The sequence below is a fragment of the Scyliorhinus canicula genome, chromosome 8 (assembly GCF_902713615.1).
Source record: "Scyliorhinus canicula chromosome 8, sScyCan1.1, whole genome shotgun sequence".
Taxonomy (NCBI): Eukaryota; Metazoa; Chordata; class Chondrichthyes; order Carcharhiniformes; family Scyliorhinidae; genus Scyliorhinus; species Scyliorhinus canicula.
Window position 1 is genome coordinate 67,920,696 of NC_052153.1, and position 26,987 is coordinate 67,947,682.

Genomic DNA, 26,987 nt, shown 5'->3' on the forward strand with positions numbered 1-26,987 from the left:
TTAACAATGTAAATTAACACAATATAAAGTTACAGAACAGACACTACAATAAGGAACACCCCCCCCCACCCCCACGGGTTGCTGCTGCTATTGACCAAGATACCTATCTTTGAGCCAGGAAGTCCAGAAAAGGCTGCCATCGTTTATAGAACCCTTGTGCTGATCCTCTCAGGGCAAATTTGACCCTTTCCAGTTTTATAAATCCCGCCATGTCACTGATCCAGGTCTCCACACTTGGGGGCCTTGCATCCTTCCACTGTAGCAGAATCCTTCGACGGGCTACTAGGGACGCAAAGGCCAGGACACCGGCCTCTTTCGCCTCCTGCACTCCCGGCTCTACCGCAACTCCAAAAATCGCGAGTCCCCACCCTGGTTTGACCCTGGATCCAACCACCCTCGACACCGTCCCCGCCACCCCCTTCCAGAATTCTTCCAGTGCTGGGCATGCCCAGAACATATGGGCGTGGTTCGCTGGACTCCCCGAACATCTGGTGCACCTATCCTCACCACCAAAGAACCTACTCATCCTAGTCCCGGACATGTGGGCCCGGTGCAGCACCTTAAATTGGATGAGACTAAGCCTCGCACATGAGGAGGAAGAGTTGACTCTCTCCAAGGCATCCGCCTAAGTCCCGTCCTCTATCTGCTCCCCGAGTTCCTCCTCCCATTTAGCCTTCAGCTCCTCCACTGACGACTCCTCCACCTCCTGCATTACCTTATAGATGTCAGACACCTTCCCCTCTCCAACCCACACCCCGAAAGCACTCTGTCCATCGTCCCCTGCGAGGGCAGCAAAGGGAATCCCTCTACCTGTCGCCTAGCAAACGCCTTTACCTGCAAGTATCTGAACATGTTCCCTTGGGGAAGGCCAAATTTATCTTCCAGTTCCCCCAGGCCCGCAAACCTCTCGCCAATAAACAGGTCCCTCAATTTGCTGATGCCCGCCCTTTGCCACCCCCTAAATCCCCCATCCTTTTTCCCCGGGATGAACCGATGGTTGCCACCCAGTGGAGCCTCCATCGAGCCCCCTGTTTCCCCCCTATGCCGCCTCCACTGTCCCCAGATTCTTAGGGTCGCCGCCACCACCGGGCTCGTGGTAAACCTCTTAGGGGAGAGCGGCAACGGCGCCGTTACAATGGCACCCAGGCTCGCACCTCAACATGACGCCATCTCCATTCTTTTCCACGCCGCCCCTCCCCCCTCCATCACCCATTTATGCACCATTGACACATTGGCCGCCCAACAGTACCCCAGAAGTTTGGGCAGCGCCAGCCCGCCTCTATCCCTCCCTCGCTCCAGGAACACCCTCTTCACTCTCGGAGTCCCATGCGCCCACACAAAGCTCAAAATACTGCTAGTCACTCACCTAAAGAAGGCCCTGGGGATAAAGATGGGCAGGCACTGAAAGAGGAACAAGAACCTCGGAAGCACCGTCATTTTGATGGACTGTATCCTCCCCGACAACGACAGTGGCAGCATGTCCCACCTCTTGAACGCCTCCTCCATCTGATCTACAAGTCTGGTGAAATTATGCTTGTGAAGAGTCCCCCAGTCCCTGGCCACCTGCACCCCCAGGTACCTAAAGCTCTCCCCTGCCCGCCTAAGCGGGAGCCTACCAATTCCTTCCTCCTGGTCTCCAGGGTGCACCACGAAGTACAACATCCTTCATCACCAATCAAATATTGTAGCTTGTAGTCATTTCCAGCCATGCCAGCCATTTGAGAAATAATTTACTCAGCTTACATTAGAACATAGAACAGTACAGCACAGAACAGGAGTTTCGGCCCTTGATGTTGTGCCGAGCCTTGGTCCTAAAGTGTCCGACTCCACTATCACAGCAGGCAGTCCATTCCACACCCTAACCACTCTCTGAGTAAAGAACCTACCTCGGACATCCCTCCTATATCTCCCACCCTGAATCTTATAGTTATGCCTCCTTGTAGCAGCTTCATCCACCCGATGAAATCGTCTCTGAACATCCACTCTATCTATCCCCCTCATCATCTATAAACCTCTATTGAGTCGCCTCTGACCCTCCTCCGCTCCAAAGAGAAAAGCCCTAGCTCCCTCAACCTTTCCTCATAAGACCTTGTCACTAAGACATTGTCACTAAGAATAATGGCAGGTCATCACCTTCTTGGTAAATCATTAGCCACAAATTGCATTTTAATTTATGACTAAAATTCAAAGATCTGGAATCCTAAAGAATGGTATTATGGTGCTGAATGCCAGAGCTCCGTATTTTACATGTGCAGTACCAGAATATGGCACTGCATCCATTTCAGCTTTATGCTGAACACGTGTGTTCCAATGGAATGGTTATTTCTCACACAGAGGCAGAAAATTAGGAGGGAGATCCATTACGGGCATAAGCTGAAGCAGCTGGTTATAGAGCAGAGTTGTCAGAGTACATTACTTATACACCTTGTTAGTTGGGAGTGATGCCTGGGTACAAATAGGCTATAGTGGAGAAAAAAATTAATACTAATGCTTCCTTGAAAAAATAATCTTGACTTAAATTGCTTAAAAAAACAATTTAAATTCAAACTGATTCAATTCAACATTGTAATTTCTTTTTAATGGAGTGCGTGTTCTCGTCTGCAGTAGGCTTTATTCCTAGATGAGACATGTGCAGAGGTTCTGCTCCCAGGCATCTTTCATTTCACTTGTATTCCTAATCAAATCTTAACATTACAAAGCAGCCTTTCAATGGATAGGAATCTAAATTTCTGCAACTACTGGGCAGGCCCATCAACATTTGAAGAGAGAGAAAAAGAGGCTAATGCTTTGGCTGATGACCTTTGTCAGAATAGTTCGGACAAAGGGTTCTTCTCTAATCGGTATTTAGACTTTTTCTGTACTTCTGGCAGTGACATGGTTTTCATTTCAGATTTCCAGTGTTCGTTTATTCCCCTTCTTTTTATCTGAGCCTTGAAATGAGCATGTTACTTGTCAAAGCATTAAGGGGTGATATTCTAGAAGGATGGAAATCTAGAACGATCCAAATTTGGCAAATATATGTCAGTTGGTAGTACTTTCGTATCTGAGACACAAAGTTGTGAATTTAATTTAAGTTTCACTTTAGGAGCTTGAGGATAAAAACCTGGATGTATACTCAGTACTGTAATAAGGGAACGCTGCGTTGCCTGAGGTATCATCTTTCTGATTAGACGTTAAATCAAAGCCCTAATTTATACAGTGAGCATAAAAGATCTCATTACACTACTCTGAAGAACAGTGGAGTTATCCATGGTGCCCTGGCCAATATTCATTCCTCAGTTAACACCACAAATAAACCCATTTTCTGGTCATCATCATATTGCTGGTTATGGGAACAGGCTGTTAATTATAAGTGGATTTAATTAAATGCAAGTGGCGTTGATCGAATTGTGCTTCTAGAAATAGGAAAGGATTGTAACTGGTTGATGGTTATAATGCAATGGTGTGATTCAGCAACCCCATTGTGCCCAGCGCAATCTGGGCGCAACGGGTGACTCGTGCGCGAGCACCAAATCAAGCTCGAGATCCAGATCTGAATATTTAAATGAGCCTAACATCTCATTTAAATACCCCGATGCCAGATTCACCCAGTACCCGGTACTCACAGGCTGTGCCTGGGATATATTGCCTGGGCGCCGTTCAGTACTGCTCCACACAATAATGGACCAAGTGTAACAACACCTTGGGGGGGGGGGGTCTCCCAGATCATTAGAGACCCCAGGTGGTCATAGACAAGGCTGGGTGACACCCTGGCACTCCCCTTTTCACCTGTGCACCTTGACACTGCGAGCCTGGCGCCCTGGCAGTGGCACCCATTGCGCGATCTGGGCACAATGGGTGAATCCCGTGCGAGCCAAGTAGGGCGGGGGGATTCGCGGGGGCCTCCCTAAGGTTGGGTGGGTGAGAGGGGTCCACGAAAGCGGTGGGGGGGGGGGGGGGGGGTTGGGTCGTGGCTGCTAGACAAAATGGCGTCCACATCTGGGAGGAGCCTTTATCCCTCTAAGTGCGGCCTTAGCAGAGAGAATCTCTCAGAGGCCAAAACAAGGGACAGAGCCGTTGGATAGTGGTATGTTTCTCGGCACTGCAGCCACTGCAAAACACCCCGCTAAATGTGACGTTCAGTTTTCTACAACGTGTTGTTGTCCAGAAACCAATCTTCATTCACTTTTATAAGCAAATATTCACAGAGATGTAGGGCACGCCTATATCTCTGTAAATAAATGCTAGTAAAAGTTAATGAAGATTGGTTTCTGGATAATAACACATGCTGTCGAAAAGATAACTGCCGCATTTCCTACGATACAAAAATTACTACATTTTAGTGACTACCTTTTAAAAGTACTGCATTGATTCTAAAGTGCATTGGGATCTCCTGCGACTGCCAAAGGCACTACACAAATGCAAGACTTTCTTTAAAACAAAACTACATTTTTATCCAGTCAAAACATTTTTTAAAAAGAAACAAGAGGATTGCTAAAAAGAGAAGCAGTCATGTGTTTGTCCAATGAGAGCAAGTTGAGAAGCTTTAGCAACTTGTCTCTCTTTTCAGCAGCATTAAGAAGACATTCATTTTGGAGCTTTGTATGAACTTGGTATGCTGAAAACGTTAAATAAAAACATGAGCTGCACACCTATTGGCATCTGAAAATTGAGAAGATGGATTAGTGTTTCAGGTACAGACCTAACAGTTGTGACAAAAGCTGATTCAAAGTAATGTATAATACTCTGTTTATTGAAGGGAATGTCTCCCCGAATATGATGACATATGCCTGCTGGGGAGTAAGTAATTTCTGGAACACGGATCATCCACATTTTCAGCAGCAGTATTTGTCTGGCTATATCAGGGGTGGGCAAACTTTTCCGTGCAAGGGCCACATTCAGAAATTCACAATTCACAAAGGGCCGCATAGTATATTAAGTAAAATAATTACTTCACCCGGTTATGATTCTGGGCGCCTCATATAGAACATAGAACAGCACAGAACAGGCCCTTCGGCTCTCGACGTTGTACCGAGCAATGATCACCCTACTCAAGTCAACGTATCCACCCTATACCAGTAAGTAACCCAACAGCCCCCCCCCCCATTAACCTTTTAAAAAAAAATTAAAAAAAAAATTTTTTTTTTTAAAAACAAAATTTTTTTTTTTTTTTAATGACTTGGTGGGCCGCAGAAATACCTTTGGCGGGCCGCATGCGGCCCGCGGGCCGTAGTTTGCCCACCCCTGGGCTATATCTTCTTCATTAACAAAACAACTATCTTCAAAACAGCTATAACACCAATTAAAACAAAGTGATGGGAATACCTGCCACGGAGAAACTTTCCGGTGTGTCATAAAGAGATAGCCCTCAGGAATTACAAGAAATAAATACATAGGTTTCTGCCCTCGACAATTAGGCATACACTACCGATCGCAGAGCTGCTTCGGGCCTGCATTCAAGTCCTCGGAGGCATCAGCACAGTCCAGCTCCGTGGATTAAAGGGGACCCCACCTCTTTTTTACTGCGCTAGCTGCTGTAAAGCAGGTAGGTTTTAAAGGGCACAGTGAAATTGACAAGCCAGGGAGAAGATAAATGTCTAAGCTAATTGGATAGGATTTAGATGATTGTGAGTAGGAGGTTGGGAGCCTGTTGTTAGCGGGGTCAGGGGTGGGGTGGGGGGGGGGGGGGGGGGGGGTCGCAGTTTGCGAGGGTGGGGGTTGTTGGAGGTCAGAGGTGAGTGGGATCAGAGGTCGGATGGAGGAGTCAGAGGTTGGGAGCTGGAGGTCAGGGGCTCGGAGTGGAGGAATTGGAGTTCAGGGTAGGGGGTTGGAGGTCAGAGGGATCACGAGTCGGAAACTGCCGGTGTCAGAGTTTTGAGTGTGTTGAAGGGCTGAGGGAATCGGAGGTTGGCGAGGGCCAGAGGGGTGTGGGGTCCAAGAGTCGGAAGTGGAAGGGGTGGGGGATTCGGAGATTGGGGGATCAGAGGTAGGGGTGGAGGGGGTCAGTGATCAAGGTGATTAGAGATCAGCAGGTGGAGAGATCGGAGGCCGGGGGGGGGGGGGGGGGGGGGGGGGTGGAGATTGGGCAGTGAGATGGGGCAGAGGTCTAGAGATGGGGCGGTTTCAGAGGTCAAGGAGTGGGTGGTCAGGGGTTCAACAGTCGAGGGGTTGAGGTTGGGGTGTAGATGCAAGCAGCCGTGGCTAGTGATAGTTGGGAGTGTGGATGGTGCCCTGTGGGTGTTTACAATAGTTACCCAGAAGGTAGAAGAGATTTTAATTCTTCAAATTTTTTCTGGGTTACTATTGGTGCAACCCTTCAGAACCATCCAAAGCTACGATTTAAATAGCAGTTTCAGATGTTTCCCAACACAGTGTAATTTCCCAGAGAAAGTTAGCACTTCTGGACGATTGCTATTCCCCAATCCAACATTGGGGGGCTCGGAAGTCACAACCCAGTACCGAGTTTAAATAATTCGCATTTTATATGTAAATATAGCAACTGTCAAACTACTGCATTATTTTTTTAAAATTCTGATACTCTGAACTGTATTCTACATTGTAAATCTGGTGACTTTGCAGGACTAGAAGTTAAGACAAATAGAACAATTTATTGAAAGCATTACTGCATCGCAGGAAGTGAACAAAACAGCTATTTATATATAGATTAGATTTATCATAGTTTATCATAGAATTTACAGTCCAGGTGGCCATTCGGCCCATTGAGTCTGCACCGGCTCTTGGAAAGAGCACCCTACCCAAGGTCAACACATCCACCCTATCCACATAACCGAGTAACCGCACCCAACACTAAGGTACATTTTGGACACTAAGGGCAATTTATCATGGCCAATCCACCTAACCTGCACATCTTTGGACTGTGGGAGGAAACCGGAGCACCCGGAGGAAACCCACGCACACACGGGGAGGATGTGCAGACTCCGCACAGACAGTGACCCAAGCCGGAATCGAACCTGGGACCCTGGAGCTGTGAAGCAATTATGATATCCACAATGCTACCGTGCTGTCACTTGTGTGTTTAGTTATTAAAACATTTTAATCCATTGCACTCCAATAAACAAAATAAATATAAACACGCTGATGTAGTATTTTCAACTGCGCAGAATTTTTATGTCATCTTTAACACTTAAAATAACCACAGAGATGATTATGTCACTGAAATTACCTTGGCAAGCACCAGAGCGGATATTGGGAATGAAACCACGGCGACAGGGGTGGGGTTGAGCGGGGCAAATTTCACATGGATGTCCCCACGCACGGCCAACAGTAGCACAGCAAAGCGTTTTGGTGCAGACGATGCCACTGATCTGACCCTGGCACATCTCGTTATTCACTTGGGTGAAGCAAGGACCAGTACGGTAATCTGCCATTGGGAGAAGCAAAAAAAAATGCTGTTAGTCATAAAGATCAGATACAATACAAAAAGTTTTCAGAGCAAAGTCCTGATGTTCTACTTTATAATAACAATACTATCACCCTGACTCATTGAATGGATGGACTTGGGACCAGGCATTCAGCTCCTGTCACACCCCAAACCCAACTTTCATCCATTTCCTCCACCAACTTCTCAACATTAGCAACCTGCTTCATACATCTCTGCATTGCAGGGTCACTGGTGTTACCGATAGCCCCTGTAGTACTGTGGAGTGAGCCTGAGGCAAAGTTGTAATGCTGTGTCAATAGGCGAATATGGCTGCATCTCGGGTTCCAACCTGCAGCATAGCTCAGGGTGCTCATTGCTTTCTTTAATATTCTTTATTCTTTCTTAAGATGTGGATATCACTGACAAGACACGCATTAATACCCATTCTTAGTTCCTTTGAGAAGGTAGTGATGAGTCTTCTTCTGGTACTGAAGCAATTTGATACAGCTGAGGCTTTTTCTTAGCAGGCAGTTGAGAGTCAGTCAGAGGTGATAAATTGGAGAGGCATATCGGCCTGACTGGGTCAGAGCGGCAAGTTTCCTTCCCTATTAGTGAACAAGTTGGCTTTTTACAACAATCCAACAGCTTCATGGTACGTTTAATGATACCCATTTTTTGTTTCCAGATTTTTATTAAAAATAATTTCAAATTCTGCCATGATGCTCTCTGAATTGTTCTTTGAGTAACGTAACTACTACACTACCATACTCATGAATTGCTTATTAATTGCAGTTTGTGATAATGGATCTTTAAACAAATCCATTTTTGACTGCATTTTCTTGAGTAACAGCAATTGAGGATTGTCTCCCTTCCCAAATCAGGGGCGGGATTCTCCGACTCCCCGCGCCGTGCCGGTCTGCGGCTGCTAGCAGTGGCCCCACCCCGGCGATTCTCCGGCCCGCTATGGGCCGAGATGCTGCCAGTTTTAGGCTGGTCCCGCCGGCGTAAATTATACCTGGTAGTTACCTGCGGGACCTGGCTCTGCGGGCGGCCTCCGGGGTCCTCGGGGGGGCGCGGGGGGATCTGGCTCTGGAGTGGGGTGCTCCCACGGTGACCTGGCCCGCGATCGGGGCCCACCGATCCGCAGGCGGGCCTGTGCCGTGGGGGCACTCTTTCCCTCTGCACCGGCTGCTGTGGACCTCCGCCATGGCCGGTGCAGAGACGAACCCACCTGCACATGCGCTGGGATAACGTCAGCACACGCTGGCGCTCCCGCCATGCGCCAACTCACACCAGCCGGAGGATTCCGCACCTTCCGGGCGCCACTCTTCGGCGCTGGGACTGCCAGCCCCGCCGGGTAGGGGAGAATCCCGCCCCAGATATATCTAAACAAAGGCCCTAGAAATATGGCTCTAATGTAATCTCAAAAGCTGAAAGTAGCAGTGTCACAAAAAGTATGGCAATTAACTGAGGCCAGAATAGATATCAAATTAACAAATAAACTGCAATATTCATCTTTGGTACATTTCAAAATAATATTTTATTTACAAATAATCCTCCCTTCAATGCTGACACCTTGGGCGAAATTCTCCGCAGACCGTCGTAACGCCGATTTCCGGCGAGCATAATTGGTGTGGATGACTCCGGCGTGGGGGCCTTCTTTTAGGCGGCTATTCTCCGTTCCCGGAGGGGCCAGCAGCGGACTGACGCGATATGCGTCAGTTTCACCAGCTGCGGAAGTGGTGAGACCCGGCGTTTGGGGGGGGGGGGGGGGGGGAGGAGGAGGAGAGAGACAGACCCGGCGTTTGGGGGGAGGGGAGGAGGAGAGAGACAGACCCGGCATTTGGGGGGGGGGGGGGGGGGGAGAGAGACTGACCCGGCGTTTGGGGGGGGGGGGGGAGGGAGGAGAGAGACAGACCCGGCGTTTGGGGGGGGGGAGGAGGAGAGAGACAGACCCGGCTTTGGGGGGGGGGGGGGGGAGGAGAGAGACAGACCCGGCATTTGGGGGGAGGAGGAGGAGGAGAGAGACAGACCCGGCGTTTGGGGGGGGGGGGAGGAGGAGAGAGACAGACCGGCATTTGTGGGGGGGGGGGGGGGAGGAGGAGAGAGACAGACCGGCATTTGGGGGGGGGGGGGAGGAGGAGAGAGACAGACCCGGCGTTGGGGGGGTTGCGGCGTTGAGTTGAGGAGAGGGGGGGGTTTGCGGCGTTGAGTTGAGAGGAGGGGGGGTGTTTGCGGCGTTGAGTTGAGAGGAGGGGGGGGTTGCGGCGTTGAGTTGAGAGGAGAGGGGGGGGTTTGCGGCATTGAGTTGAGAGAGGGGGGCGGCGTTGGAGGGGGGTAGGGGTGGTGAAGGGGGTAGGGGTGGTGAGGGGGGGTTGGGGTAGGGGCAGCGGCGTGCAGAGGAGGGGGGTGACGGATGCCCGGGGCCAACGCACCGTCGCCCCCCCTCTGCACGCCGTTGCCCCTACCCCAACCCCCTCCCCTCACCACCCCTACCCCCCTCCCCACCACCCCTACCCTCCTCCAACGCCGCCACCCCCCCTCAACGCCGCAACCCCCCCCTCAACGCCGGTACCCCCCCTCTCTCAACGCCGCACCCCCCCCCCACTAACGCCGCACCCCCCCCCCACTAACGGAGGAAGGAGGGGGGGAGGAGGAAGGAAGGGGGGAGGAGGAAGGAAGGGGGGAGGAAGAAGGAAGGGGGGGAGGAGGAGAGAGGGGGGTGTGTGTGGGTACCGGCCTTCAGAGGGAGGGGGAGGGAGGTGTGGGTACCGGCGTTGAAAGGAGGGGGGTTGCGGCGTTGAGAGGGGGGGTTGCGGCGTTGAGAGGGAGGGGTTGCGGCGTTGAGAGGGGGATGTTGCGGCGTTGAGAGGGGGGGGTTGCGGCGTTGAGAGGGGGGGTTGCGGCGTTGAGGGGGGGTTTGCGGCATTGAGGGGGGGTTTGAGGCGTTGGGAGAGATGGGGGCGGCGTTGGGAGAGATGGGGGCGGCATTGGAGGGAGGTAGGAGTGGTGAGGGGGGGGGGGTGGTTGGGGTAGGGGGCAGCGGCGTACAGAGGGGTGGGCGACGGTGCGTTGGCCCCGGGCATCCGTCGCCCCCCCTCTCTGCACGCCGCTGCCCCCAAACGCCCCCCACCACCCCTACCCCCTCTCAACGCCGCAACCCCCCCCCCAACGGACACTGAACCAATCATCAATGGTTGACGCCGTTTTAAAGCTACTCTGTTTTTCGCCGACGTGACCCGTGGCCACATCGGCGGGACTTCGGCCCATCCGGGCCGGAGATTTGTTGAAACAAAAATATAATGAAATCCCGCCGGCGCCAGCTGTTTTCAGAGGCTGCCGGCGGGATTTGCACAACGCCGGTTTTTGGCCGGTCAGAGAATAAAAAACCCTGCGGGAGCGGGATTAACGCCGCTGCCGGCCGATTCTCCGACCCTGCGTGGGTTCGGAGAATTTCGCCCCTTAATAGTGAATAGCTAATCTTATAATGGACCAAACACAATGTGGGAATTTGCATGCAAGTTGAATTTTTCTAATGGACTATAATATTTAAATTAGCCTTTACTCTTTTTTTTATGAAAGCTTCCTAAAGCCAAATCCCACCCAACTGAATTTATCAGAAAATACAATGCCCTCTTGATGACACCCCATCCACCACCTTCAACATTGATTCCCTCCCCAACAACACACAGTAATGGCACAAAGATGCACTGCAGTCTTTCACCAAGGCTCATCTTCCAAATCCTCAACCTCTATCATCCAGAAGAACGAGGGCAGCAGATGCACGGGAAAACCACTACCTGGACGGTTCCCGACAAGCCACACACCATCCTGACTTGGAACTATATTGCTGTTTCCGCACTGTCGCTGGGTCAAACCCCCTTTAGAAAATCACTGTCGATGTTCCAACATCACATAGATAGGAGGGGATCAATAAAGTGTCTCAGCAGCACATTCTCAAGGATAATTCGGGATGGGCAATTACTACTGGTTTTGTTAGTGATGCCCACATCACACGAACAAATAAAAAGGTGCTGATCATGCCATACAGTGTTGTTTTTTTCTTCCAGTTCACTTTGCTAAATTAATAAAAGAGCAAGTGATATTGTGTTTCTGAGCATGTGGCTTGACATTTTTTTAAACAGACAGGACCATTCACATGGAAGGTATTTCAAACTTATCAAAGTGTGCACATCTTCAAATACCTAAAGGAAGTATAAGTGCTGCGGTCCTGCGAATCCGCCCTCAGTTCAGCATAGTCGCAGGCAGGCTCAGTTGTAAGCCGATTAAAGCCACAGTTTACTTCAACTCGTGTCTCTGAATGAATTGATGGTCGCATCAAATACATTCTTCAGAAACGAATTTAGGATGTTTACAAACAGAACATGAAGTGACTTCTTTTTCACCATCAGCAATACCAGAGTTTGGAAACAAAAGGGGAAGTATATTGCAATGGGTGCTTATTTTCTGCAGTTGTACTCGAAAACCTTTCTCAGCATTTTGGCTCATAAACAAATCAATAAATACCTACTTTCTATTATAAGAATAATAATCTTTATTGTCACAAGTAGGCTTACATTAACACTGCAATGAAGTTACTGTGAAAAGCCCCTAGTCGCCACATTCCAGCACCTGTTCGGGGACACTTGAGGGAGAATTCGGAATGTCCAATTCACCTAACAGCACGTCTTTCAGGACTTGTGGGAGGAAACTGGAGCACCCGGAGGAAATCCATGCAGATACGGGGAGAACGTGCAGACTCCTCACAGACAGTGACTGACAGACAGCCTCAAATCAAACCTAGGACTCTGGCGCTGTGAAGCAACAGAGCTAACCCTCGTTCTACCATTCATAGAAAGTTGTCTCTTTTTATTAATTAGAGCAAGCAGATTATAGTGATGCCAATCGATCGCAGAACATTTTGAACCAAGATGCTTGGAATCCCTGGGAGTAAAATGTATCCTGCTAGATTTTTCATAATACAATAACATGTGGCTCAGGCACAGCAGCATATGGTTTAGGAAAGGATTAGGAGTTATGAGTGAGTTGAGTTTAACTAGGATCAAGTTTCCTCATATATTTTGTTGTGTGTATGACTATTTGCTCCCCTCCCTTTTTTACAGATTCTGAAACTTACAGATGAGAGTATTCGTGTTTAATTCAAATTACCTGATAAATAAACATATTTTAAGCTCTAAAATTTCAGATAATTGCTTTTTTTAAGCACCAAAAAAATCTTCCAATTATCAGCATTTGAACGGATGAGCTTTCAGCGTTTGCAATTGCAGGTTTTTTTGCCCAATTTGAAACAGTGAATTAAAACATAGTGGGAAGCGACAAGCAACTCGCTATGTTACAATTATTTCTATGCAAGCACATTTACCCACAGATACACGTTCCGCACGCAATTATACATTAACATAAACAAAAAGAGGCAGTAAGAAGGCATGTTTAAACTTCGACTTTATGCCATGATTGTATGTCCTTTAAAACACTCTGAGAAATCTTTGCATGTGGTTTTATCAACTAATTCCCACTGAACGTTTGTGCAGGTGTCCTGTAGCTTCAGGGAATTGTTTTTCCACAGTGAAATCAATGACATCTTTGTTACTATTTCGGCAAGAAAGCGAATCCTATCAAAGACCAAGAAACACAGCTGTGCAGAAGGTAAAGAGAAGGATTGTAATTTACTTATTTTATACACCATGTTGGGGGGGTCAGTTAACTCAGTTGGCTGGATGGCTGTTTCTGACACGGAGCGACAGCAACAGCATGGGTTCAATTCCCGTACTGGCTGAGGTTATTCATAGAAAGCCCTGTCTTCCAACCTTGTCCCTCGCTTGATGAGCGGTGGCCCTCAAATTAAATCACCACCAGTCACTTCTCTCTCTCGAAAAGGGGGAGAGCAGCCTCTGGGACTTTAGCGACTTTCATGTTTTCACACCATAAGAACCACATATTCTTGTTCTGTTGGTCTTCTTGGTCTGCTGTAACGAAAGGGATCACACCGTGGCGCATTTTGCAAGGACTGGGCTCAGAAACATTGTGCTGGATTCTCCGTTCCTGAGGCTCAGTGCCGGCGCCAACGGAGAACACGCGGAAAATCGGCACGAACCCCTCACTGATTCGGGCACCGGTGAGGGGCTAGCACCGGCAGCGCGCGAAATGCACGCGGATCGCACCAAAAACAGCCGAGAATCGCCGGGTCCCAGGCCGCGTATGCGCAGGGCTGCCGACCTGCACTGGTTGCACCGGAAAACATGGCGTCGGCCATGCTCAAACCCTAACCTGCCAACCACAACCCCACGACCCAACCCCTGTCCACCCACCACCATTCCCCTCAGCCCGAGCAGAAGTTCCCCCCCCCGGTCAGCGGCATGGATCCCAGACAAGTGTGGCGGCACTGGATACTGTCCGCAACCAGCACGGCAGGTTTCTGACCGCTGGGGCCATACGTGGCCCACGCTGTCGGGAATTCGGCACATCGGAGGTTAGGCTGGCCGATGACGCGCTAATGGCTTTGCAACGGCGTGCGTCCTGATGACGCTGGTTTGGAGGGGGTGGAGCATGGCAGACCGGCATCAAACCGGCGCGTGCCCCGATTCCGGCAGCGGAATCCATTCTCCGCCCAATCAACAGTTTGCATAGTAGGTGGATTGGCCACGTTTAATTGCTCCTTAATTGAAAAAAAAAAAATTGGGTACTCTAAATTTATCTAAAAAAAATGATTTCAGCATCGGCTACGGAGAATCCAGCTCATTGTTTTTTCCAAGGTGCAGTGAGTGGTAGAAAATCAGCCGGATCAAAGTGCATGTCTATAAAGGTACCAGTCGATTATACAATTCCATAATCATTAATGGAGGGGAATCAGACTGGTTCTTTTAGAGGCACAAACTCTGATCTGTCCAAATTTCCAGTATTTGCTGCACCCAATCAATCCAGTGCATTTAGAGACAAATTTAGGAAAATCTCTATTATGTTTTCAATTTAACCATGGAATATTTCTTATTATTCCAAGCTTGGCAACTGTTGGAGAAAGCAAGACAAAACACAAAGATGTGTATTGTTGATGAATAATGGAAACCAGTGCTACAGTGAACTCAATGTCATTTCCTCTTGTTTATACAGCCACCAGCCGTTAAATGCGCGCTGTAGTCTTAATAGTTTCTTTTGTCATTTTTTAAATGAAAATGGTAGTCCAGACTATAAAATATTGTTCTCTTTACATTTAAGATACCTTTTGCAAAGAATAACAAACAGAGGAAAATATATCTTCAAAAGTCATGTAATGGTTTCTAAGAATTATTTCGGAGCATCAGAGGCAGTATTCTTACGGTAGATTCACGCGAGGTAAAATTCAACTTCAGCAGAGGCACAAAGTGAGCACCGGCAACCAGTCATTTGATATTTAGCTCATCTAATTTACTTTCCACTGCGTTCAAAAGGAACAAAAACAATGATGAGGTGGGTGGTCAGGGGGGGGGGGGGAGATAGGTTGATTAATGGAGAGATGACTGCCGCCGCCATGTGGTCTGTAAAGTTGAACTGTAAGTTCCAACAGTAAAGGTACGAAGCATGCAAGCCTCTCTTCCCGCCTTCCCCCAGAAAGTGCTGACTCCAGGTGCTATGCCATGCATGCTAGCTGCACTGTGGTGTCTCATCCCAGATAAAGATTGTGGGATGCAGGTGCCGGAATGTGGCGACTAGGGGCTTTTCACAGTAACTTCATTGCCTACTTGTGACATTAAAGATTATTAACAAGCTGTTCTTATTTCCAGATCGTCTGGAATATTTAATCAAATAATAACATAGGAGTATATATGCAACTACCACAATGGGCATGATTCTCCACAATGCGGCTAAGTGCTCCCGCCAGTGGGAAAACCAAGAGTGATTCCCATTGGTGCTAGGAACGATCCCGACATGCCCTGTAATGCCACTTGGAATTGGCTTTGCAATGCCATTCCATGGCACACCAGGATCTGTGCTGCAACTGAGAAGGGAAGGACCTAATCTCCGAGGTCCTGCACTCTGAGATCAGAGCGCCTTTTTGCAGGGGTGCTCCAATCTCAAAAAGCTGCAACAGCTCCCCCCACCCCCCACTCCAAATCTTCGGAAGAGAACCCCCCCTCAGATTTCCCGCCATCTTCCTCCCCACAAGCCCCACCCCCTAACGCCCCATATGCGGGGCATCACAGGCAGGAGGTGAATCGGGCTTCCTGCCTGTTAATCGCATTCAAATGAATGATTATTAGTGCGTTACAAGTCCCGCTGGTGCGGGGCGAGAATCCTGTTATGGCCGGCGGGGCAGGCCCTGAGACCTGCGACAACACACACATCATCATCATCATTGGGACTGGGATAGTAACTCATGGGAAGCATCACACTTGAGCCGTATTCTTTCAACACCAATTTATATCATATTAATATAAAGGTGAGTGATTTAACACCATTATTATCAAACGGAGAAAGCAGAGCTCAGTGTTTGCCTCGTCCCTGTTTACTTGTCCAACCGAGAAATATGCAATTCCGTAACACTCAAAGCAAAAGGAAAGCCTTCAGAGCCCTTGGCTCCAAAAGTAGCAAATTAACTTCCAGACAAGGTAACTGGCATTAAAATCAATGATTGGGTCCTTTGGAAGACTTCAAAACGACAAGGGCATTTGTCATGTGAGGGCCTTTAAGATACGAAGGACAACACTTCCTTTGAAAGAATGAGTACTTCCTTCTGACACCCCAGTAATGCAAGGGAGGTGAGCTTAAGGTTAATCCTCCCACTTCACACTGCCATTTAAAGAGTTGATCTAAATGAGACAAAAATCATATTGTAGCCAGTTTGCATCCAAAATTCTAGGCCCCTATAGGCAGAAATCTTTTCACGTTTTCCAATGCTACTAATTTCATTCTGTCAATAAGTAATTTGTGTTTGAAAGCTGAATTTAATAGTTGAACGATGTAGCCGGGCATTAGAATGGAACGCAAGAACATAAATGGGAGCTGGAGTAGGCATTTGGCTGCTCAAGCCTGTTCCACCGTTCAATAATATCATGGCTGATCTACTACCTCAAGTCCATATTCCCACATTATCCCCATATTCGTTAGTGCCCAAAAGTCTATCAACCCCTGTCCTGCACATACTCAATGACTGCGCATCCACAGCTCTCTGGGGTAGAAAATCCTAGATTTACATTCTTATGGGTGAAGAAATGTCTCCTTATCTCAGTCCTGAATTGGTAAGCCCCTTATTCTAAGACCGTGACCCTGTGTTCGAGATTCCCCACTGCGCCTGTGAAAACCTGCCAGTCTCTTGTGTTCAAGTTGTCTTATCTTTTGTAATGTTGCTCATGTCAAACATTGTGGTAACATCAGCAGATATAGCCCAGGCAACGGAATATTCAAAAGTTCCCCATGCAACATGTTTGCCTACAGTACATTGTGCAAACTCATGACAGCCTACGGCCATCACCTTTGACCCTGACAAATGCCCAGTCTACCTCAGATTACCCTGAAAGGGAAAGTTATCTCAAAAAATTGACTAACTGGTGAAGCTAGCTGTTTCACACTGTTACTATCTAATAGCAACATAAGTAGTATTTGCAACTAACAGGATTCTGCCATCAAGCCAAAAAGATGTTCTGCCTATCACATAAATGGGCAATATGTTTTTTTGAATTTTAGTGCCACTGTGATGCTAGGTATGTAAACTACACATCCCAAGGCGGATCATATCAAACAGCATGTCCCTTCCTCTGTTCACAACGGGCAAGGTCCAGACCATTCCCAACCAGCTCACGCTTCTAAAACTCAAAACACAGTATCCTACATTAGATAATATTCCATGATTCGGCAGCATTTGCTAAATAATCCTCAGTGTGCTTAGAATTATCCTGACAACCAATTTAAAATTATCAGTTGAGTTCGCAGTGTGGCATATGTGTGGTGGAGGCCACAAAGATTAATACACAAGGCCCGTTCTTTGCAGACAGAAAATACATGTACACGCATTGCACCTGTTTTACCTAAACAAAATAACTAACAGCTATTTGTTGATTCATACCTTAGGGCAATGCTTTCCCCAATTAAGTCATACTGCCTCGTTTAAATTTCAAACAATGCTTCGCAGTTAACTGTCAGTCACCATCAACTGGTGCATTCTCCATGGCCCCTACCAATGGGATTCCACTTGCCAACCAATGTAAGTTTATCTCCCTTGAATTTGTATTCTTGTAAAACATCCTAATGGATGCAAGATGAAAAGCTTTGACAAGAAATGTCTGTTTTTTCAGCAATCCTCAATTTCTATACTGCCAAATGATTTAACTCATTTAACCAGGCTTCAAACAATTGAAGTAGAAAAGCTGAAGTTGTTGCAGAAACATCTGGTATGTATTAGTAATTAACATTTTTATCAAGCTATGTGCCTCGGGAATGTGAACATTGGGCACAGGATAGTCTCTCCATTCCCTGAAAATAAAACACAGCTCCGTATACGATTGAAGTACATACAGTCTTGGAACCTGTTTATGAGAAAGAATATCTGGATATACTTGTGAGCACATTCATAAAACATAGACATTCCTCGTACACGGTGTGATCCTTTTGAAGCTTAGCATCTCCAGCCATCAAAACAACTATCTTGTTTACATTTACATACAACCTAGGGAAACAGTCTTGCTGCTGCAGGAATATAAGCAGATCAGCACATGATTACATGAGCAAGTAGTGCTAACCATGCTATAAAGTGGCTCCGCACCTCAGCAGGGCTCCAAATCATGAGAAGCCAGCACTAATTAAAGATAGCTTGCAACTTGCAAAGTAGAAATGCTCTGTAGATGGCACAGGTGCTGGAGGTCACTGTATAACTGGTTCTGACCTGCAAAAGATACAAGAATGGCACAACATGGGAGAGGGCTGGACTCCCAAGATTTTCCAAGGCTGCACTGGCAGCTTTGCCGAGGAGAAACATGGTATATCAGAAGGAGGCATACACTCAGAAGGTAATAGGAGCAGATAGCTGTGATGATCAATGACTGATGTCAAGCCCGAAGGATCTGGATGCAGTCATGCAAGAAGTTCAATGACATCAGATGAGTGGTGAATGTATCGTCAAATGTCCTATCCTTGCAACTACATGAGTAGCCTCACACACTGATCAATACACCTCGGCCCCATCAATCACCTTCCAACAATCAATTAGGACTTATACCTCACATTGATTGCTTCAACATACCCTCACAGTTTGCACACTACCAGCTATTTAACCATGACAGCCACATCACCCAAACACATTGCACCACACTTACTGCTGCCACAGCTCATGGAAGACCCCGCGCCCACATCCTACCCGGCTCATCACACCTCGCAAGATCACATTAGATGTGATCTCACAATGTGAAGCCCACCCATTGTGGGCACGATCACTTTTTGGCAAATCTGCACATTAGAGTGAGACAGCTAGTCTTACGTAAATATGCAGTTCCTGAGGTAACCAAGGTGTTGGGATCTATCCCCTTCATCTTGGAGACCTCTTGAGTGAGCGCCCTTGAGCATTGGTCTCCACAAATGGGGACCAAACAGAGTGGCACTTGTGGGGGACTCCCAGGAGATTGGAGCCCCCCAAGCGCATGTCCTCTGGGCTGGGTAGCACCCTGGCATTGCCAGCCTGACACCCACAGTGTCACCTGGTAGAACGATCTCGAAATGGAGAATCCTGCAACATGTCAGGATTCAATCAGCATTGCACTGTTATGCGAGGGAGATAGTAGGAAATTGGGTCTAGAAATGGGATTGGAGATGTAGCAGGCAATTTAGGGGTAACACAGACTGAGGAGAAAAAAAGCTGCTGGCATGGAGTCAGAGGGATGCACCCACACCTGGCCTGAGTTACATTGTCCCATTCAAACTTGAACTCATTAGTGGGAGTATCACAGGATGCCCCTGCTCAACAAGGGTGAGTCATTCAAGATCCGTTGTTGTGCGGGACTCTCTTGTCTGACCACATTAGCCCATTACAGAGTCTGATGGCCTCTTTGTCCTTCAATGGGAGAATAACAAGCATTTCAATACCATGGCTCTGTCCTTTGTACACACGGGAGTGGGAAATCAAACAACCAAGACAACGCTGATGGGCTGAAGTCTGAACACCCCAGGAGAGAACCTTTGTTCGAGAGGCTGGGCGAAGCTCAGAGAGAGAGAAAGAATCCTGTTTTGAACAGGTGAGAAGGATTTGAAAAACCATCGGGAGAGGTAAAAAAAAACTGTCCCAGAGACAGGCTTTCGAAAAGGGCTCTAAAGGAACTTGGCTACCAACAGAAAATTGCTTCATAAATACAAGTATCATCTTTGCCTGCCTATGGAACTGGACTAAGAGCTGTATATTCATTTGAAGTGATGTTTAATGGGAACTCATATGTTAAGTGTGTTAAGTTAAAGAAACTACCTGCAATCTGTTATTTTTAGAGTTGAAGTTCAAAAGTTTAAATATTGTTTTTCTTTTGATTTAAGTAAGTTTGCTTCTAAAATAACAGAGCCCTATTTCTTATGATATCACTTCTGGAACGAATCGATCTTTCCGCACCGCCTTAAAAACCTAAAAATGTTCTGGTTCTGATCCAGTCTCTCAACCACTGAAGAGCTGACCAGCCATCCGTAACATGCACACTGATTAATGTCATGATCTGCCTACTCTGCAGTATGGAATTCAATGCAACTCACACCAGAAGTATGTATGCATACTGCTGACACTACTTTGAAAACCTATGGCCACTGTACATCTGAATTTTCTCCTCCTCCAAAATAGCTCCGTAGACCGCTGACACTACCCCCTTCTCCAGTCCCCCTGTCGTCAGCACCTCCTCCAGCAATGTGGAGGCCGGCTCCTCCAGGAAGTTCTGTATCTCCTTTCTGGCAAAATCTCGAACCTGCATGTATCTAAACATTTCCCCCTGCCCCAGCGCATATTTCGCTTCCAGCTCCTTCAATCCTGCAAACCGACCCCTAAGAAACAAATCTTTCAGTGGCTTAATCCCCTTCTCCTCCCATTTCCAAAAACTTCCATCCCATCTCCCTTGGTCAAATCTGTGGTTCCCCCGAATCGGCATTTCCCATGACCCTGCCCCCAACCCGAAGTGTTGGCGAAACTGCCTCCAAATTCTCAATGAGGCTATTATTACCGGACTCCCTGAGTACTTCCCCGGGGCTATCAGAAGCGGCGCTGTTGCTAATGCTTTCAATCCCGACCCCCTGCACAAACCCTCCTCCATTCTGACCCACTGGGAATCAACCTCTCTTACCCAGCTCCGCACCTTCTCCACGTTCCCCGCCCGGTAGTAGTACATCAGGTTCGGAAGACCCAAACCCCCTGCCTGCCTTCCCCTCTGTAGTAGCACCTTTCTGAGGTAATCCTTCCCTCAATCTCTCTGAAAAAGGCCTTTGGCAGGAAAATCGGCAGGCATTGAAAAATAAACAGAAATCACAGCAACACGTTCATTTTAACCACCTGTACCTGACCCGCCAGTGACAGAGGGAGACCATCCCACCTTGCCAGATCAGCTTTCACTCTCCCCACCAAAGTAGAAATGTTGCACCTGCGGAGCCCCCCACCCCCACTCCCGGGCAACCTTCACCTCCAGGTACCTAAAGTGGGTCCCTGCCCTACGGAATGGCAGACCCCCCACCCCTGCCCCCAAACCCAGCCGAGATACCACACAATACTCACTCTTGTCTAGATTCAGCTTGTACCCCGAGAAAGACCCAAACACTCAAAGCAGCTCCAATATTCCTCCTGTCGACACATTCGGTTCCGACACGTATAACAGCAAGTCATCGGCATACAAGGACACCCTATGCTCTATCTACTCCCGCACTATTCCTTTCCATACCCCCAAAAATATTTCTCCTTTAATGTTTCAATGAGATTAACTCAGTCTTTGAGACACTGGGAAATATGTAAAAGTAAGTCTATTCAACCTACTCAATCTCTCCTCATAGAGCAATCTTGTCATCCCAGGAGTAAGTCTAGCGAACCTTTGTTGCATTTCCTCTCAGGCAAGTATATCCTTCCTTAGGTAAGAAGTTCAAAGCTGTACAGATTGGCCGCAAGGCACAAATTAATCAAGGTCAGTCAACATAGATCTTTAAGAGAAGGTTGTGTCTGACAAAATTAATTGCATTTTTCTGTAGAGGTAATAAATGAGAGGAGCATGTTTGAGGTAGTTTAAAAGGCCCCACATGGCAAACTGGTCAGAAAAGTAAGTACCCATGGGCTCCAAGGGCAAATGGTAAGTTGGATACAAGATGGTGGACAGACATTTATCTGATTGAAAGGTCATTCTGCGGAGGTTGGTACTAGGTTCCTTGCTTTTCATGGTTTATATCAGGCTTAAACGTAAGGTGGCATGATTGAGAAATTTGCAGATGATACAAAAATTGATTGTGCACTTGATGGGAGAGGGAGAATGTTGTATGCTGCAGGAAGATATCAATGAACTGGTCAGTTGGTAGACAAGTATCAAGTGGAATTCAATTCAGAGAAAGTGGGGTATCATTTGCGGGGAGGAAAAACAAAGGAATGCATAATAATTAGAATGAACATGGAAGTGCAGAAGAACAGAGAGACCTTGGAGTGTATGTCCACAGATCGTTGAAGGTATTAGGTGCGGTAGTTAGGGAATACTCCTTCATTAGCCCTGGCATAAAAAATAAGAGCAAGGAGGCTGTGCTAAAACTTCATAAAACACGACTAGTTGGACTGCAGCTAGAGTACTGTGTGCAGTTTTGATCACTCCATTACAATGATGTGATCACACTTTAGAGGGTACAAAAGAGAATAACAAGGATGTTACCAGGAATGGAGAATTTTAGGTATGAGGAAATATTAGTTGTGTCATGTCAATTAATAGCATTCATAATATTTAAACTATAAACGCTATTCAATGTGGGATCTTTAAATGGATTTTTCTTTAAAAATGGGCAATTGCTTCAAAAAGATGGTTGCTTCAAGTCAGAAGTCTGTGTATCCTAGGAACTAACTCAGGAACTGTCTGTCTATGTCCTAAAGACAGAGGCACAAGCATTCCACTTGTTAACTGCTCATCTCCAGAAAGCCATTAAACTGTTGATGAAGCAGTGTTTAAATTGTATTGTCTTCCAATGAGCTGAACAATGACTTAATCACTGAAAGAACAATGGAGAGTGAGATATGGGTTTTGCACTTCAGTAAACCATATATGTTCATGAAGAAAGCGGGGTGTATTGACCATGTGGCAGCAAACGCCTTCATGAGGTAGTAAGGGCTGCTCTTAACAGAAAGAGCATAAAATAATTTATGCCTAAGAACAATCTAAAAGACGTAACATCGTAAAATCATTTTGGGTCCACCATAACAGCTAACTGACCATCTAATAATGAGACGACAGGAAACTGACTTTCTGACCTCGAGGAACTTCATGGGTGGGATTCTCCGACCCCCCGCCAGGTGGGAGAATCGCCAGGGGTCGGCATGACTCCCGCCCCCGCCGTCTTCCCAATTCTCCTGCCCCCCAAAAACCGGCGCGGCGTGAGTCATGCTGCCCGCCTCGGAGAATGGCGGGGTCCAGTGCGACTCAATGGGCGCTGGGGCCGCCTGAATTCTCCAGCCCGCGATGGGCCGAAGTCCCGCCCGCCTGTAGCCGGTCCCACCGGCGTAAATCAGAGTAGGTCCCTTACCGGCGGGATCTGGCGGCGCGGGCGATCTCTGGGGTTCCTGGGGGACGCAGGAGGATCTTGCCCTGGGAGGTGCCCCCACGGTGGCTTGGCCCGCGATCAGGGCCCACCGATCCGCGGGCAGGCCTGTGCCATGCGGGCACTCTGTTCCTTCCGCATCGGCTGTTGTGGTCCTCCGCGATGGTCGATGCTGAAGTGAATCCCTGTGCGCATCCGCGGAGATGACGCCAGCACGTGCTGGTGCTCCCGCGCATGCACCGACTCGCGCCAGCCGGCGGAGGCCCTTCGCCGCCGGTTGACGTGGCACCAGGCCCCTATCCCACCATCTGGCGGGGCGCCAACCACTCAGGGCTTAAGTGGGTCGGTGCAGACTCGATGGGCCGAATGGCCTCCTTCTGCACTGTATGTTCTATATGTACTATGTACTGGGTGGAGTCAATGCCTCTGCAAAATAAATTCAGCTGGAAGTACAAATAGGGGAGGAGAGTAATCAATAATCAATTAATATAGTTTCGGTAGAGAGCAAAGAAAGTTACAGAGCTGGATTCTCCATTTCTGAGTCACAAACGGAGAATCCGTTGACTTACATTGGTGCCGCACCTGCACCAATTCCCTAGTGTTGAGAGGCTCGCACTAGTGCCACATAGAACATAGAACAGTACAGCACAGAACAGGCCCTTCGGCCCTCAATGTTGTGCCGAGCCATGATCACCCTACTCAAACCCACGTATCCACCCTATACCCGTAGCCCAACAACTCCCCCCTTAACCTTACTTTTTTATTAGGACACTACGGGCAATTTAGCATGGCCAATCTACCTAACCCGCACATCTTTGGACTGTGGGAGGAAACCGGAGCACCCGGAGGAAACCCACGCACACAGGGGGAGGACGTGCAGACTCCACACAGACAGTGACCCAGCCGGGAATCGAACCTGGGACCCTGGAGCTGTGAAGCATTTATGCTAACCACCATGCTACCCTGCTGCCCAAACACCATCAATTCCCATGAAACATGGAACACCATCAATTCCCATGAAATATTGTGCAGGATTCGCCAGGTCCGAAGGGCTGACAAGCTGCAGCCGCACATAAACATTACACTCCCCACACACATACATTTATCGGAGCCAAAAAGATGGGACACTTTGTGCTGGAGCATTCATACAGCTGATGGGTCGGTTGGGGCCAGAGGGTACCCAGTGAGATGCCCCGGGGGGCCACCTATACGACCCATGGCACCAGGTTTAAAGCGGGCTGTCAGCAGCATGCGCAGCTGCATGGCTGCCTTGCCAGCTGTGGTAATGGTGTTGCGTACCCACCCATCCCAACCCCACAGCCCACCTCCTGGCCACGCCCCACTACTGCCCCCGACCCTGGCAGAAGCCCCCACCCCCGGCCAGCGGCACAACTGTCAACGAAGTATGGCGGTGTTGGACACTGTCCGTACGCCATCGCTCTCTCTCAGCAGCCACCAAGCCAGGTTCATGATATTTTGGAGGACACGTGGACCGTGCCGTCATGAACTCAGCCCATCGGCGGAGGCGGAGAATGGCGGGGTAGGCCCACTAATGATATACAAACGGTGTTTAAAGTATGAACGGAGCGCATTGATGCTGTGATGCCGTTTTCCAACTGACAGAGAATCACGATCTTGCGTCAACCTGGCGCCTGCCGCAATTTGGCGTCGGAAGCTATTTTCTGCCCGATCTCACTGCCTGATTTCGCTGTCGGCTGACAGATAATCCCACAGAGTCCATGGTTGGATTTGCATATCTGATTTTCAATTAACTTTTTTTCAACAAACATCAAGCGGTACACCATGGGAGGGATTCACACTAAAGATCCTGGGCGGGATACTCCGTTCCCCAACACCGATTTCATAATTGGCGATTGGGCAGAGAATACCATTTTACGATGGAATCGGGGGCGGTGCCGGTTTTCAAATGCTCCACCCCTTTCCCAACTGCGTTATCGCAGCGCGCCGTTGGGACGGCCTCAGGACGTCACCTGAAGGCCCTCCCCCAATGCTCCGCCCTCAATGGGTCGAGTTTCTGAAAACGTGGTTAACTCATGGTCTTAGCAGTCGAGAACCTGGCATGGCGGCTGCGGTCTGTGTCCACCGGCACCACATTCAGGCAGGAGCCGTGTTGCAGGCCGGAGGGGCTTCGGCGAGGGCTGGGGTGACGGGGTGTGACCGGGGGGAGGGTGTTCAGGGGGGCACAATCTGGCAGGTCGGGTGCACACATGTTGTACAGCGCAACCGCTGCAGGTCGTCGCCGTGCGCATGCGCGGCCAAGGTTCCGGCAATTCTCCAGCCGTTTATTTCGTGGAGGACGGGCGTTTTACTTGGCGCGGCTGCTAGCCCCTCATTGGTCGGAGGATCGGTGCTCGGGCAGCGCTGATTTTTTTGGATGTGAAACACCACGGATCCTCCGGACATAGGCTGAAAATCGGAGAATCCAGTCCCCAAACTCTGAAGAATGGCTCTGCAGGCAAATCTCTGAACATATTCTGGTTTCCTATAGCTGTACAATGCTGAGAGAGCAACAGAATCAGTTCTTTAAACCACTAAGCTATTCAATTGCGGTCTTACACTTGGGACTGAGGAAAATATCTTGACATTTCAGCTTAAATGTTGAGTGGATAACCGTGCTAGATGAAAGAGCAGATTGTGACAATATGAAAGGGCTTTGTAAAGCCACTGAACCATATGGTTAGTGTGGGTTGCAGCATGACTCTCATTTCCACTGGTCTTACTGTATGATTTCAACACGTTGTACTCATGTTTCCTTCTAAAAAAACCGAGCATACTGTGGTTAGGCTGCTTATAGTTTACACACAATTACAAGAATTGCCATGGCAATTAAAAATGGTAACAGAAATGAGTTTCAGCATGCTGTCTTCTTACATGAAGAAGTGAACCAGACATGAACTTCTGCTCCTGAAAGTGGATAGGAGAAAGTCAGGTGCTGGAATCCATGGAGCCTGCAAGATCTTCCTGCGTTTAATGGATGGAAAACCATGCCTCCATCACCTTCATGTATAAAATCATGACGCGCTCTAAACAATTGATGAGCTCCTGCCTCCTATATACAAAGCACCTCATTGTTTTGTTCTTAATGTTTATTCATACAATGCCTCTGAGGGTTTTGTCAGTGAGTAACTGAAATTACAGTGTACGAGCACAGAGTGTGGCACAGTGTGAATGTCAACTTGGGAATTTAGTGAAGAAGGGGAAGGAGGTGATGCTTTTAATGTCCCTTTTTTTCAGCCTCCAGAAACTGGTGAGTGTTCAAGGTTTGAATTAGGTCAGCTGGTAGGAGACTCGTGAGTTTTTAAGATTTAAAACTTTTACAATGCAAGCACTAATCATAGAATCATAGAATTTACAGTGCAGAAGGAGGCCATTCAGCCCATCGAGTAGGCACCGGCCCTCGTAAAGAGCGCCCTACGCACGCCCATGCCTCCATCTTATCCCTGCAACCCAGTGACCCCACCTAACCTTTTGGAAACTAAGGGGCAATTTAGCTTGGCCGATCCACCTAACCTGCACATCTTTGGACTGTGGGAGAAATCCGGAGCACCCGGATGAAACCCACGCAGACACCGGGAAAAAGTGCAAACTCCACACAGACAGTCACCTGAGGCCGGAATTGAACCTGAGACCCTGGAGTTGTGAGGCAACAGTTCTAACCACTGTGCCACCGTGCTGGCCCTAAACCGTTTAGTAGTTTAAACTGGTACTGGAGAGACAAAAGTAGTGCATTGGTTGTATAGCTTAACGAGTTAACCTACTTGATACAACCACAGACAATAGTTGAGTGATATTTCTTAACTTGAAACCTAATTAGTTGAATTGAACAAAATAAAGACTGCAGGGTAGGTAATGTGTTACAGCTGTAGCATAAGGGAGTGATAGACGC

At 48.2% G+C, this 26,987-nt stretch overlaps 1 protein-coding gene across 1 annotated transcript in view; it reads right to left on the bottom strand.

Annotated features, from left to right (window-relative positions):
• Positions 1-26,987, bottom strand: part of LOC119970306 (fibrillin-2) — a 433,007-nt gene that overhangs the window by 308,809 nt on the left and 97,211 nt on the right. The window contains exon 6 of the mRNA XM_038804706.1: positions 7,163-7,360. Within this exon, the coding sequence (XP_038660634.1) occupies positions 7,163-7,360 (198 nt within the window). The remainder of the gene's footprint in view (positions 1-7,162; positions 7,361-26,987) is intronic.